The 14,199-nt window shown below is 45.1% G+C and overlaps 1 protein-coding gene across 1 annotated transcript in view; it reads left to right on the top strand.

Moving 5' to 3' along the window:
• The first annotated feature begins 1,024 nt into the window (after positions 1 to 1,024).
• The window catches only part of LOC133423403 (TRAF2 and NCK-interacting protein kinase-like), a 68,883-nt gene continuing 55,708 nt past the window's right edge, over positions 1,025 to 14,199 (top strand). Inside the window, 2 exon segments of the mRNA XM_061713580.1 lie at positions 1,025 to 1,237; positions 10,298 to 10,363. Of these exon segments, the coding sequence (XP_061569564.1) occupies positions 1,181 to 1,237; positions 10,298 to 10,363 (123 nt within the window). The 5' untranslated portion in view covers positions 1,025 to 1,180.

Here is a 14,199-nt window from a genome sequence, read left to right as displayed (position 1 = left end):
TAAAGTCGTAATATTATGAGAATAAAGTCGTAAAATTACGAGAATAAAGTCGTAAAATTATGAGAATAAAGTCGTAACATTACGAGAATAAAGTCGTAATATTATGAGAATAAAGTCGTAAAATTACGAGAATAAAGTCGTAAAATTATGAGAATAAAGTCGTAACATTACGAGAATAAAGTCGTAACATTAGGAGAATAAAGTCATAATATAATGAGAATAAAGTCGTAATATTACGAGAATAAAGTCGTAATATTACGAGAATAAAGTCGTAATATTATGAGAATAAAGTCGTAAAATTACGAGAATAAAGTCGTAATATTATGAGAATAAAGTCGGAATATTACGAGAATAAAGTTGTAATAGAATAAAGTCGTAATATTACGAGAATAAAGTCGTAATAGAATAAAGTCGTAATATTACGAGAATAAAGTCGTAATATTACGAGAATAAAGTCGTAATATTACGAGAATAAAGTCGTAAAATTACGAGAATAAAGTCGTAATATTAGAATATAATTCATGAGAACTCTAACAGGAAGAGCTTCTTCTCCCTGTGTTAAAATGAGGAATATTGAGCATCTTGTGAAGTTATATTTATATATTTATAATATATTACGACTTTATTCTCGTAATATTATGACTTTATTTCGTAATTTTACGACTTTATTCTCGTAATATTATGACTTTATTCTCGTAATTTCCTTTTTTTGTTTTTTTTGTTTGGCCCTAATACTCCGTCGTAGAAAATAAATAAATATAAAGAAAATAAAAAATAAATACTGATGCATTTTTATTTTTGCATGCAGTGAACAATGCAGTGAACAATTTTAAGCAATTGAATTGAATTGAGAGAGAGGGAGAGGGGGAGAGAGAGGGAGAGAGAGAGAGGGAGAGAGAGGGAGAGAGAGATAGAGAGAGAGAGAGAGGTAGAGAGAGAGAGGACGGGAGCGCGCCGCGGCTCCGCCACACAGACGCACGCACGGACGCCGCTCCGCCGCCTCTCTCCCTCTCTCTCTCTCCTTCTCCCTCTCTCTCTCTCTCTCTCTCTCTCCCCGGTGCGCGTGCACGCTCCTCCTCCAGTCCGGGTCCGCGGGGTCGAGCATGTAGCGGCTCCTCGTCCCCCCCGCCCCCCCACGCAGCTCCCGCAGCTCCCGCAGCTCCCCGGGCCCCGGGCCGCCATGGCCACCGACTCCCCCGCAAGGAGTCTGGACGAGATCGACCTGTCGGCGCTGCGGGTGAGTGACACACCTGTCCTGCTGTCCACCTGTCCGTCTGTCCGCTGGTCCTGCTGGTGTGTGTGTGTGTGTGTGCGCGTGTGTGTGTGCATGCATCAGACATCAGGTCGCGCGCCTCGCTGCTGTTTTTATGCCCGTTTTTATTCCATTTACCTCGGAAGTCGGAAGTCGGAGGTCGGAACTGGGAATGTCGTTATAATAATGTTATTTCTCTATGGTGAAATACACGGGACGTGACGTCATCAGGCCTCACCAGCTGCTGCTGTGCGCGTGCGTGCCCCGGCTGATGTTTAGCCAGATGTGCGGCTGCAGCCGCAGCGGCTCCGCCATTTCATGAAGTGTCGGCGGCTCGAGCCTGCGCGCTCCCGCGGTGACAGGAGGTGCAGAGGAGGAGCAGGAGCGTGCACGTGAGGGAGGGTGGAGGCACAGGTGGGGATCGAACCCTCCTCCTCCTCCACCCTCTTGCACCTTCCTCCTCCTCTTCTTCTTCCTCCTCCTTCACCTTCCTCCTCCTCCTCCTCCTCCTCCTCCTGCACCTTCCTCCTCCTCCTCCTCCTCCTCTTCTTCCTCCTGCACCTTCCTCCTCCTCCTGCACCACCTTCCTCCTCCACTCTCTTCCTCCTCCTGCACCCTCCTCCTCCTCCTCCTCCTCCTTTTCCTCCTCCTTCACCTTCCTCCTCCTCCTCCTCCTCCTTCACCTTCCTCCTCCTCCTCCTCCTCCTCCTGCACCTCCTCCTCCTGCACCACCTTCCTCCTCCTCTTCTTCCTCCTGCACCCTCCTCCTCCTCCTTTTCCTCTTCCTTCACCTTCCTCCTCCTCCTCCTCCTCCTCCTTTTCCTCCTCCTCCTCCTCCTCCTTTTCCTCCTCCTTCACCCTCCTCCTCCTCCTCCTGCACCTCCTCCTCCTCCTCCTGCACCACCTTCCTCCTCCACTCTCCTCCTCCTCCTCCTCCTCTTCTTCCTCCTTTTCCTCCACCTTCTTCCTCCTCCTCCTCCTCCTCCTCGTGCACCCTCCACATTCCTGCTCCTCCAGACCCATTTATGGAGGGAACCAGACCCATTTAATGAGGGAACTAGACCCATTTAATGAGGGAACCGGACCCATTTCAGGAGGGAACCAGACCCATTTAATGAGGGAACTAGACCCATTTAATGAGGGAACCGGACTCATTTAAGGAGGGAACCAGACCCATTTAATGAGGGAACTAGACCCATTTAAAGAGGGAACTAGACCCATTTAATGAGGGAACCAGACCCATTTAAAGAGGGAACCAGACCCATTTAATGAGGGAACCAGACCCATTTAAAGAGGGAACCAGACCCATTTAATGAGGGAACTACACCCATTTAAGGAGGGAACCAGACCCGTTTAAGGAGGGAACCAGACCCATTTAATGAGGGAACTAGACCCATTTATGGAGGGAACGAGACCCATTTAAGGAGGGAACTAGACCCATTTAATGAGGGAACTAGACCCATTTAAGGAGGGAACCAGACCCATTTAAGGAGGGAACTAGACCCATTTATGGAGGGAACTAGACCCATTTATGGAGGGAACTAGACCCATTTAATGAGAGAACCAGACCCATTTAATGAGGGAACCAGACCCATTTCAGGAGGGAACCAGACCCTTTAAAGGAGGGAACTAGACCCATTTAAGGAGAGAACCAGACCCATTTCAGGAGGGAACCAGACCCATTTCAGGAGGGAACCGGACCCATTTAAGGAGGGAACTAGACCCATTTAAGGAGAGAACTAGACCCATTTAAGGAGGGAACCAGACCCATTTAAGGAGGGAACTAGACCCATTTAAGGAGAGAACCAGACCCATTTAAGGAGGGAACCAGACCCATTTAAGGAGGGAACCAGACCCATTTCAGGAGGGAACTAGACCCATTTAAGGAGGGAACCAGACCCATTTAAGGAGGGAACCAGACCCATTTCAGGAGGGAACTAGACCCATTTAAGGAGGGAACTAGACCCATTTAAGGAGGGAACTAGACCCATTTCAGGAGGGAACTAGACCCATTTAAGGAGGGAACCAGACCCATTTAATGAGGGAACAAGACCCATTTAAGGAGGGAACCAGACCCATTTAGGGAAGGAACTAGACCCATTTCAGGAAGGAACTAGACCCATTTAAGGAGGGAACTAGACCCATTTCAGGAGGGAACTAGACCCATTTCAGGAGGGAACTAGACCCATTTAAGGAGGGAACCAGACCCATTTAAGGAGGGAACCAGACCCATTTAATGAGTTAATTAGACCCATTTAATGAGGGAACCAGACCCATTTAAGGAGAGAACCAGACCCATTTAAGGAGGGAACCAGACCCATTTAAGGAGGGAACCAGACCCATTTAAGGAGGGAACCAGACCCATTTAAGGAGGGAACCAGACCCATTTAACGAGGGAACCAGACCCATTTAAGGAGGGAATCAGACCCATTTAAGGAGGGAACCAGACCCATTTAAGGAGGGAACCAGACCCATTTAAGGAGGGAACTAGACCCATTTAAGGAGGGAACCAGACTCATTTAAGGAGGGAACCAGGCCCATTTAAGGAGGGAACCAGACCCATTTAAAGAGGGAACTAGACCCATTTAAGGAGGGAACTAGACCCATTTCAGGAGGGAACTAGACCCATTTCAGGAGGGAACTAGACCCATTTCAGGAGGGAACCAGACCCATTTCAGGAAGGAACTAGACCCATTTAAGGAGGGAACCAGACCAATTCAAAGAGGGAACTAGACCCATTTAAAGAGGGAACCAGACCAATTCAAAGAGGGAACTAGACCCATTTCAGGAGGGAACTAGACCCATTTAAGGAGGGAACTAGACCCATTTATGGAGGGAACCGGACCCATTTATGGAGGGAACCAGACCCATTTAATGAGGGAACCAGACCCATTTAATGAGGGAACCAGACCCATTCAAGGAGGGAACTAGACCCATTTCAGGAGGGAACTAGACCCGTTTCAGGAGGGAAGTAGACCCGTTTCAGGAGGGAACTAGACCTGTTTCAGGAGGGAACTAGACCCATTTCAGGAGGGAACCAGACCCATTTAATGAGGGAACCAGACCCATTTAAGGAGGGAACCAGACCCATTTAAGGAGGGAACCAGACCCATTTAATGAGGGAACCAGACCCATTTAAGGAGGGAACTAGACCCATTTAAGGAGGGAACTAGACCCATTGAAGGAGGGAACCAGACCCATTTAATGAGGGAACCAGACCCATTTAAGGAGGGAACCAGACCCATTTAAAGAGGGAACTAGACCCATTTAAGGAGGGAACCAGACCAATTCAAAGAGGGAACTAGACCCATTTCAGGAGGGAACTAGACCCATTTAAGGAGGGAACTAGACCCATTTATGGAGGGAACCGGACCCATTTATGGAGGGAACCAGACCCATTTAATGAGGGAACCAGACCCATTTAAGGAGGGAACTAGACCCATTTATGGAGGGAACCAGACCCATTTAAGGAGGGAACTAGACCAATTTAATGAGGGAACTAGACCCATTTCAGGAGGGAACCAAACCCATTTAAGGCGGGAACCAGACCCATTTAATGAGGGAACTAGACCCATTTAAGGAGGGAACTAGACCCATTTAATGAGGGAACTAGACCCATTTAAGGAGGGAACTAGACCCATTTAAGGAGGGAACCAGACCCATTTAAGGAGGGAACTAGACCCATTTAATGAGGGAACCAGACCCATTTCAGGAGGGAACCAGACCCATTTAATGAGGGAACCAGACCCATTTAATGAGGGAACTAGACCCATTTAATGAGGGAACCAGACCCATTTAAGGAGGGAACTAGACCCATTTAAGGAGGGAACCAGACCCATTTAATAAGGGAACCAGACCCATTTAAGGAGGGAACTAGACCCATTTAATGAGGGAACTAGACCCATTTAATGAGGGAACCAGACCCATTTAAGGAGGGAACCGGACCCATTTAATGAGGGAACCAGACCCATTTAATGAGGGAACTAGACCCATTTAAGGAGGGAACCAGACCCATTTAATGAGGGAACCAGACCCATTTAAGGAGGGAACCAGACCCATTTAATGAGGGAACTAGACCCATTTAAGGAGGGAACCAGACCCATTTAAGGAGGGAACCAGACCCATTTAAGGAGGGAACCAGACCCATTTAAATAGGGAACCGGACCCATTTAAGGAGGGAACCAGACCCATTTAAGGAGGGAACCAGACCCATTTAATGAGGGAACCGGACCCATTTAATGAGGGAACTAGACCCATTTAAGGAGGGAACCAGACCCATTTAAGGAGGGAACTAGACCCATTTAAGGAGGGAACTAGACCCATTTAAGGAGGGAACTAGACCCATTTAAGGAGGGAACCAGACCCATTTAAGGATGGAACCAGACCCATTTAAGGAGGGAACTAGACCCATTTAAGGAGGGAACTAGACCCATTTAAGGAGGGAACTAGACCCATTTAAGGAGAGAACCAGACCTATTTAAGGAGGGAACTAGACCCGTTTCAGGAGGGAACTAGACCCATTTAATGAGGGAACTAGACCCATTTAAGGAGGGAACCAGACCCATTTAAGGAGGGAACCGGACCCATTTAAGGAGGGAACCAGACCCATTTAAGGAGGGAACTAGACCCATTTAAGGAGGGAACCGGACCCATTTAATGAGGGAACCAGACCCATTTAAATAGGGAACCAGACCCATTTAAGGAGGGAACCAGACCCATTTAAGGAGGGAACCAGACCCATTTAAGGAGGGAACTAGACCCATTTAAGGAGGGAACTAGACCCATTTAAGGAGGGAACTATACCCATTTAAGGAGGGAACTAGACCCATTTAAGGAGGGAACCAGACCCATTTAATGAGGGAACCAGACCCATTTAATGAGGGAACCAGACCCATTTAAGGAGGGAACCAGACCCATTTAAGGAGGGAACCAGACCCGTTCTTGTCGTAACTTCTCCTCGTGGTTTTAGCTTGATTGGAACCGTTATGTGTCTCTTTGAGACGTTCTGTACCGTTGTTTCTATTCGTTCGTCCAGATCTGTGTCTGTTAAAGCTTCTAATAATAGACGCTGGGTTGTTCTGCAGCGGTTGAAGTTACACGCTTCTTTAACGGTGTTTCCGGTCCAGTTCCCGCCGATCCGGGAACTTCTTAAACCATCATTCAGCCTCCGTCTTCCTGGACGGAGGACGGCTCTGGATTCAACGGCGGTGGCCTTTCACCTTCGTCCTGGATCAGCTGGCGTTGTGAGGGAACCAGCAGGACCTGGTCTCTGGCCCGTGGCCGGACCAGGGGTTCCTGCTGGTCCTCCCAGACCCCCATGACCCCCAGCAGACCCCCAGTGACCCCCAGTAGGGCTGGGCGATATATCGAAATTTTAATATATATTGATATATTTTCAAACGCGATATGGTATGAGACAATATCGTTTATATCTATTTAAAAAATATATATATATATATATATATATACCAAATTTTCTGGACTATAAGCCGCACCTGTATATAAGCCGCATCCGCTCTATTTTTAAAAAAACAATAAAAAAAAAGATATACAAGCCGCACCTGTATATAAGCCGCATTCGCTCTATTTAAAAAAAAAAGATATGCAAACCGCAGATATTTATGTTGTTAGATTAGATATTTACTACATGTACAGAAGGATTTTGAACTGTAAATGATGTACATGTTTGTACCTAAATAAATTCTTTCCCAACAGTGTCTTTTAACACGGCAGCAACTTTGCTGATTAAAACGGGACAGAACCAAGAGAAAATAACCGATATTTATTTATCTATTTATCTGTTTGAAATCTGCTTCTACCTACTTCTATCTGCTAAAGAAGAAGTAGCATATTCCTCTTTGCATTTATTTTGTCTTAGTTTTTATTCTAATTCGGGTTAGAGCGCCCCGAGCGGTGGAAGAAAAATCCACAGAATAGTCGCACCTTTGTATAAGCTGCATGGTTGAAAACCTATGAAAAAAGTAGCGGCTTATAGTCCAGAAAATACGGTATATATTATTTTTTTTAATGATTTTGATATAGCTTATTTTGTGACAAATTGACTTGAATGTTTTATTTGAGATTTGCACAAATGTTTTGTTATTTGCACAACTGTCAACCTCAGTGGAAAAGTCTGCCTGTTACTGTCTACATTGTATTAATTGCACAGTGTATTTTAATTTAATTGTTATGCAGGAAAGGGATATTTGTTTTATTTTATTCAAGAAGCATTTTTAGGCAGTTTATTTTTATTTCATTTGTTTTATACATTTTGATATTGTGCAGACCTCTGTTAATAAAGGAACCTGTGAGACATTTGGCACGAGGCTTTGTATTAAAACTGACAGTTATTTTAAGGGTTTGCCTCAGAAAAAATGAAGCTAACAGAGATGCTAACAGAGATGCTAGCAGAGATGCTATGCTATAATGCTTTGGGGGAAACCCCAATTATGGCACAGAAAAAATATCGATATATATCGAGTATCGCCATTCAGCTAGAAAATATCTAGATATGACTTTTGGTCCATATCGCCCAGCCCTAACCCCCAGCAGACCCCAGTTACCCTGGACAGGAAGAAGAAGATGGGTGGACGAAGCCTCACTGGTCTCCCTCCTCCTCCTGTGGTCCGACAGCTGTTTAGAGCTGCCACAGGTGGACAGATGTGTGTGTGTGTGTGTGTGTGTGTGTGTGTGTGTGTGTGTGTGTGTGTGTGTGTGTGTGTGTGTGTGTGTGTGTGTGTGTGTGCGTGTGTGCGTGTGTGCGCGTGTGCGCGTGTGCGCGTGTGCGTGTGTGTGTGTGTGGTTGCATTGCTCCTCCAGGGTCAGATGTTCTCCTGCTTGACCTTGAGAGAAGAGCTAATCCCTTCCAGGACGCTGCTCCGTAATAGTCCCAGCAGCCCCTGGGAGTGAAGCACGATAATAGCAGCCTCACACAGCTGGACTCTAGGATCTGAAGTTTGGATGCTCTCCTGAGTTCTCTGTGTTCATGGGTTTTTACATAAATCCTCCGTTTCCGTGTTTTTATTTAAATCTTTATTTAAATCTTGTCGACCCCCTAAAGTTTTCGTTCAGCGGTCTCCGAGTCCGTGGAGATTTCCAGACATGACACGTGGAAGACGGTTTGCTTTAATGTCAGTAACTCACGTAAGATATTCTGTGTCTCAGCGACTTCACGGGTTGTAACCAAAGGGAAACTAGCCGCTGGCTACAGCGCTGAAAAAGAGCTGCCACCTCGTGTTCGGTGGCGTCGTTACGAGCGACAGCAGTGTAACTAGGGGTGGGTGATACGGGTAACTCACAATTCAATACTGTGGCGATATGTGGCCCATGATAACGATAATAACACGATACACGATATCTATGATATTTGATATATTGTAAGAAATGTAATCAACGATATATATCGATATATGTGACTGAAAAAGAAAAAATACCCATTATAAAAAGGAAAACGTCTGTAGTTATGCATTTATTCAATGCCAAAACTTCATACAATGTACAAAGAAATTGCATTTGTATAGAGCCTCACTGCCTCCTAGGCTTGTAAATAGGGGTGGGTATTGGGAAGGACCTCACGATACGCATCACGATACTTGAGCCACGATACGATACACATTGCGATATCCCGATTATGCGATATCCCGATTATTATATTCTCCATAGTTCACCGAAAATTTAAAAATGCATTACACATCTTAAAATCCAAGTTGTATATATGTACATCAGATGATAGTGATGGATCTTAAAATCCGAGTTGCACGTTCATCAGATGATAGTGACAATTCATGGGACAAACTGTGTCAAAACAATGTTTTATTATAACTATACAAGCTAAAGTTACAACATATTTGTATATGTTGTTCATATTATTTACATCATATGAAATTAACATTAAATTTAGTATGAGGTTGCTTTAATTATGTGGCAAATGATAATAAACACAAGAAAGATGGGTACTAAAAGCAAGGACAGGCACAGTGATCAGTCAGTATAGATATAAATCCATAAATAAATAAACCTCTGTCCATTATTTTTCATTTTTTAAGGACAGGCAATTGTGTTATATAAAAAATTAATTATAAAATGAAATAAAACGTGAAATAAAACCGGAGCTCAGTGCAGGGCCCTCCCAGGGTTGGTAGAGAGTGGCATTGCCCAGGACTGTCACTTAGGTAGGAGCACTGGGTGATATAATGGGGAAAAAATCGGGGATAAAAAATAATAAAAAAAAAAAAAATCGATATTCGAATTTTGAATATCGATATTGAATCGGCTGGAGAAGTATCGCGATATATTGCCATATCGATATTTTTGCCCACCCCTACTTGTAAATGTAAACACTGTACAGCTGGACAAATTAAAGTGCATGAACAATAGTGCGGTGACAACCGCGTAAATCCATTATGTGTGTTGTAATAAAATATCCATATTTGCCATCAGTTTATCAATTATTTTTTGCGAAAGATAGCGCAACGATATATTGCAATATCGCTTTTTTCCCCACCACTAAGTGTAACGCGTGATTCACGTTTCTGAGGAGCCTCCCTCGTTTTTGTGCTGCCTCGTTGCCTCGTTGCCGGGGCAACGGACGGGGACTGTGTGTCGGTCAGAATTAGCCGATTCTTCGGCTGATCTCGGGCCGAAACACCGGCAGACGTTTCCAGCGGGATGAACCGCTTCAGATGTCTAGACTGGAAACTGGCGAGGACTTTGCTTAGCTTCGTAGCGTGACGATTACAGATCAGGAGGGGATTGTTGCCAGCCATTGGCTGAGCCGAGTGTCAATCAATCATATTAGGAAGAAAGTATTGCTTCATGTAAAGTCTCCTGTCTGACAGCGGGAGGTGAACGCCGGTTGGGAAGGTTAATTATTGAAGTGACTAGAGGAACTAATGGGTGCTTTTTACAGCGTTACACCACAAAGGTCTTTGCAAAGGTCAAACTCCAACCGAAACTCTTATCTCACGTTGAGTTGAGCCAGTTTCCTTCTTTCTGGCTGATATCTTCTTCCTCCTCACTCACCTCTCCATTCTCTTCCTCTCCCAGGACCCCGCTGGGATCTTCGAGCTGGTCGAACTGGTTGGAAATGGCACCTATGGGCAGGTCTACAAGGTAGGTCCGCCTCCTGCGTTCACGACGTGTGTCCAATCAAGCACCGGGGCGCTGAAGGAGCCGACATCCCAGGGTTTTTTATGAAAGAAGGAGAAGAGCTTGTAGGAGAAAGGAGCGCACAGTTGAAAAGCAACTGGTCTGGACTACGGTGGACTTTGGCCAAAACGGTGCAAAAGCAGTTGGAACTGTATTGATGCTGAAAGCTCAACTGGGCCAGAAAAAACCTGTTTACAAAAGGGGTTCACCCTGAAAACAAGGTGTTTTAGATATCTTAGAATGAATAGAATAGAATACTTTATTGTCTGTCCCAATGGTGACAGAAATTGCTCTTTGACAGGGCTCACAACCACATTCACACATTCCCATAAAGACACATTACAATAGAAAATACATTAAAAATACAAAAAAAGACAGTAAATAAGTTAGAACAGACATGACTAGTGCCTGTTAAAAGTGCAACGATCTATTTAATATTGTTCAGAATTATTGTGGCAGATGGAATGAATGATTTTTTTGTAAATGTTTTTCCGGGCCAGTGGAATTTTATACCTTCTGCCTGACGGCAGTAGTTGAAATGAGTGGTGAAGGGGATGAGAGGGGTCTTCTGTGATCAGAGTGGCCTTCCTGATTACAGAGCGGTTGTAGAGATCAGACAGGGGGGTGTGTTGTGATCTGAGTAACTCTACGTAGCATGACACGGCAAAACTGTCCTGTGGCATAAATGGAAGCAGGTCACATGACCACTGAGATGGGCCTAATGCATTCTGGGATACAGTGTGCATGCCAGCACATCATCAGAGGTGTGGACAGTGAGGGCAGAGGTGGGGACAGGACAGGACAGAGGTGGGGACAGGACAGGGGTGTTGAAGCATCTGCAGATGATTGACAGGTGCCGACGGGCGTCTCAGACAAGCGATCCGTGCCCCAACGCAGGAAGTTCCCGCGGATTAGTTCCTCCTTTTGATTTCACAGTCGACTGCGGTTACAACCGCGATGGATCACCAGAAACAGGAAGAACCTCCAAACGGCCTCCTACAGGTTTACAGAAATCCTCCTCCGGTGGTCGGTGCTGCTCCCGGGCAGAAGGTTCCCGGTTCCAATCCCGTCGGAGGTCTTTCTGTACCTCATGTTTGTGGTTGTTCGCCTGCACGTTCCCTTCGGCTGCTTCCTGTTGTTTGTTTACGTGCTTCCTTACAACCCACAATGCACCAGCCCGCTGTCTGAAGACGGTTTCCCGTTCAGAAACATGGACGTATAAGGAAATTTACTACGTTAGACTTCTCTTTTAGCTATCATAACCTAAGCTCTTACAGTCATGGTTTGGGTTCTCTGTAGGCTTTTGACTTCCATGCGTGTGTTTTAGTTGGTTCTCCAGTTTGGATATTGTGTTTGTGAACTGTTTCCTGTTTTATTTTGAAAGTTTCCTTTGGGCTACATCTAGTTTGAGTTTCCTGTTTCCAGTCGGCCTGGTAGTCGGCCCCGTGTCTGTATGTGGTCTAGTCTCTCCCGTCCTCCCTGCTGGTCTGTCTGGGTCTTCCTGGGTCCGTGGTTCTGCCATATCTGGGCTCCTGGCCTCAGGTTTTTCTGGCCTTGGAGGCAATTTGAGTTTATTTTTGATTTCTGTTTGAAGACTTTTAGTTTGAAACTCCGGCGCCTCATCTCCTGCTCCACCCTGAACTCATTAACATATATGACATTAGCTGCAGTTTAACCAATGTTCTCTTTTAAGATTTTAGCATCAGCTTAGCTAACAGCTTTAGTTTAGACCTCAACACTATTAAAAGTGTGTTAGCATTCATTTATTTAATCATTATATGATTTAAAAAAATATATAACCTAACGTTATAACATCAGTTGTTTGTTTAAGTTTAGCTAACATTCTATTTTGGTCATGTTAGCATCAGTTTAGCTAACATTCTGTTATGATGTTAGCCTTCAGTTAAGATAACATTCTATTTTGACAATGTTAGCATCAGCCTAACTATCATTCTGTTAATGTTGGCTTCAGTTTAACTAATGTGAGCTTCTGTTTAGCTAACATTCTGTTGTTATGTTAGCCTTTTAGCTAACATTATATTTCGATAATGTGAGCATCAGTTCAGCTAACATTATATCTAAATAGGTTTAGCTTAAAATGTGACATTTGCTTCAGTTTTACTATCACGATAAAGGTCACGTTTCCAGCTTTGAGAAATCTGAGAGTTTTTGCAGCAGTTTAACTGCCTTTTACACGTAACTCGCCCGACTGGTTCTGTTAGCTGGAACTCCTGCTGACTCCGGTAAACGTGTTTCCATATAATTATATGATCACCACAACGCACGAACATCTGCTCTTCTGTTGACTTGCTTGACTTCAGATCTGGTCGTTGTTTGGTGTTTTTACCGACCAAACAGAATCATGTGACCTCACTGGCGCGTGGGTTCATGGATTCATGAGCGTCTTGATGAGCTGAGGGACATAAAACCTCACAGCAGCTCCTTCACGCTGTCATTCTGATGTTTGCAGCGTGGAAATCCGGTCTGCCTTGTAGCAACTCTGGAGGCTGGCGGGAAGATGAAGGCTGGCGTGTTTTAGCGCGTTGCACCTGCACGAAGCTGAAACAGCAGGATGTTTACCTGGACGATCAGGCATCATCACCATCCTCGTCTGGCTCCCCGAGATGTGCTCAGGAGCGGGGGCGACTCACGTCGAGACTTCACAGGGATTTACTCCAGAAATATTCCACGTCCCGACTCTTCAACATTTCTGCAAAAACATATGGAATACTCAGAGACATCTCTGTAGCTCCTGGAATTACCCATCAGTCATCTGTGCGGACGCTCGCACGTCGTAAACTTCTGTTGTCTTTACCGCAGAAAGTTAAGGGATGGATTCAGAAAATATTATAAACGGTCAGAACATTCATGAGTTCATGAAACTGCAGGAGTTACCAGGAAAACGTGAAGGTGAAGGTGAAGGACGTATTTCAATCCCTGTTTTTGTAGTTAAAATAATCTGATGGTAGTGGGTCAAAAGCCATCCATCCATCCATCCATGCATCCATCCATCCATCCATCCATCCATCCATCCATGCATCCATCCATCCATCCATCCATCCATCCATGCATCCATCCATCCATCCATCCATCCATCCATCAATCATCCATCCATCCATCCATCCATCCATCCATCCATCCATCCATCCATCCATCCATCCATCCATCCATCCATCCATCCATCCATCCATGCATCCATCCATCCATCCATCCATCCATCCATCCATCCATCCATCCATCCATCCATCCATGCATCCATCCATCCATCCATGCATCCATCCATGCATCCATGCATCCATCCATCCATCCATTCACCCATGTGAATGGGTGAATGTGAATTAAGGTTCTGCTGGTCTCCTCCAAACATGGTTCTGGACATGAAGACCAGACATGTCCACGCTGCTCTCATGTGTCCAGAGGACGTTGGTCCAGAAGTCTGCAGGTTTCTGGACCTCAGTTTCCTGCTGGAAACACGGTTCTGTTTTCTTCTGATAGGGCTCTGGAGTGGAGCCTCAGATCATGATGGTTTTCAGTTCACCGTCTCTGCAGAAACCTGCAGCTCCTGACTGGAAACACGGACGTTCCTGGCTGCAATCCACTCGGACTCGAACCTGCACACTAGGAATGGGCGATATTTTACCGTTCACGATAAACCGTCAAAAAAACTCCTCACGATAAGAATTTGTCATCTCGCGGTAAAAATGATAAATTCCCATTTTTTTGTAAAGCTGATTTATGGTTCTGCGTTAAATCCACGCACAACGTACGTGAAGGAAGCAAGGAAGGAAGGAAAGAAGGAA

This window comes from Cololabis saira, chromosome 22 (genome assembly GCF_033807715.1).
Source record: "Cololabis saira isolate AMF1-May2022 chromosome 22, fColSai1.1, whole genome shotgun sequence".
Taxonomy (NCBI): Eukaryota; Metazoa; Chordata; class Actinopteri; order Beloniformes; family Belonidae; genus Cololabis; species Cololabis saira.
This window is presented reverse-complemented; position numbering and strand designations above follow the sequence as displayed.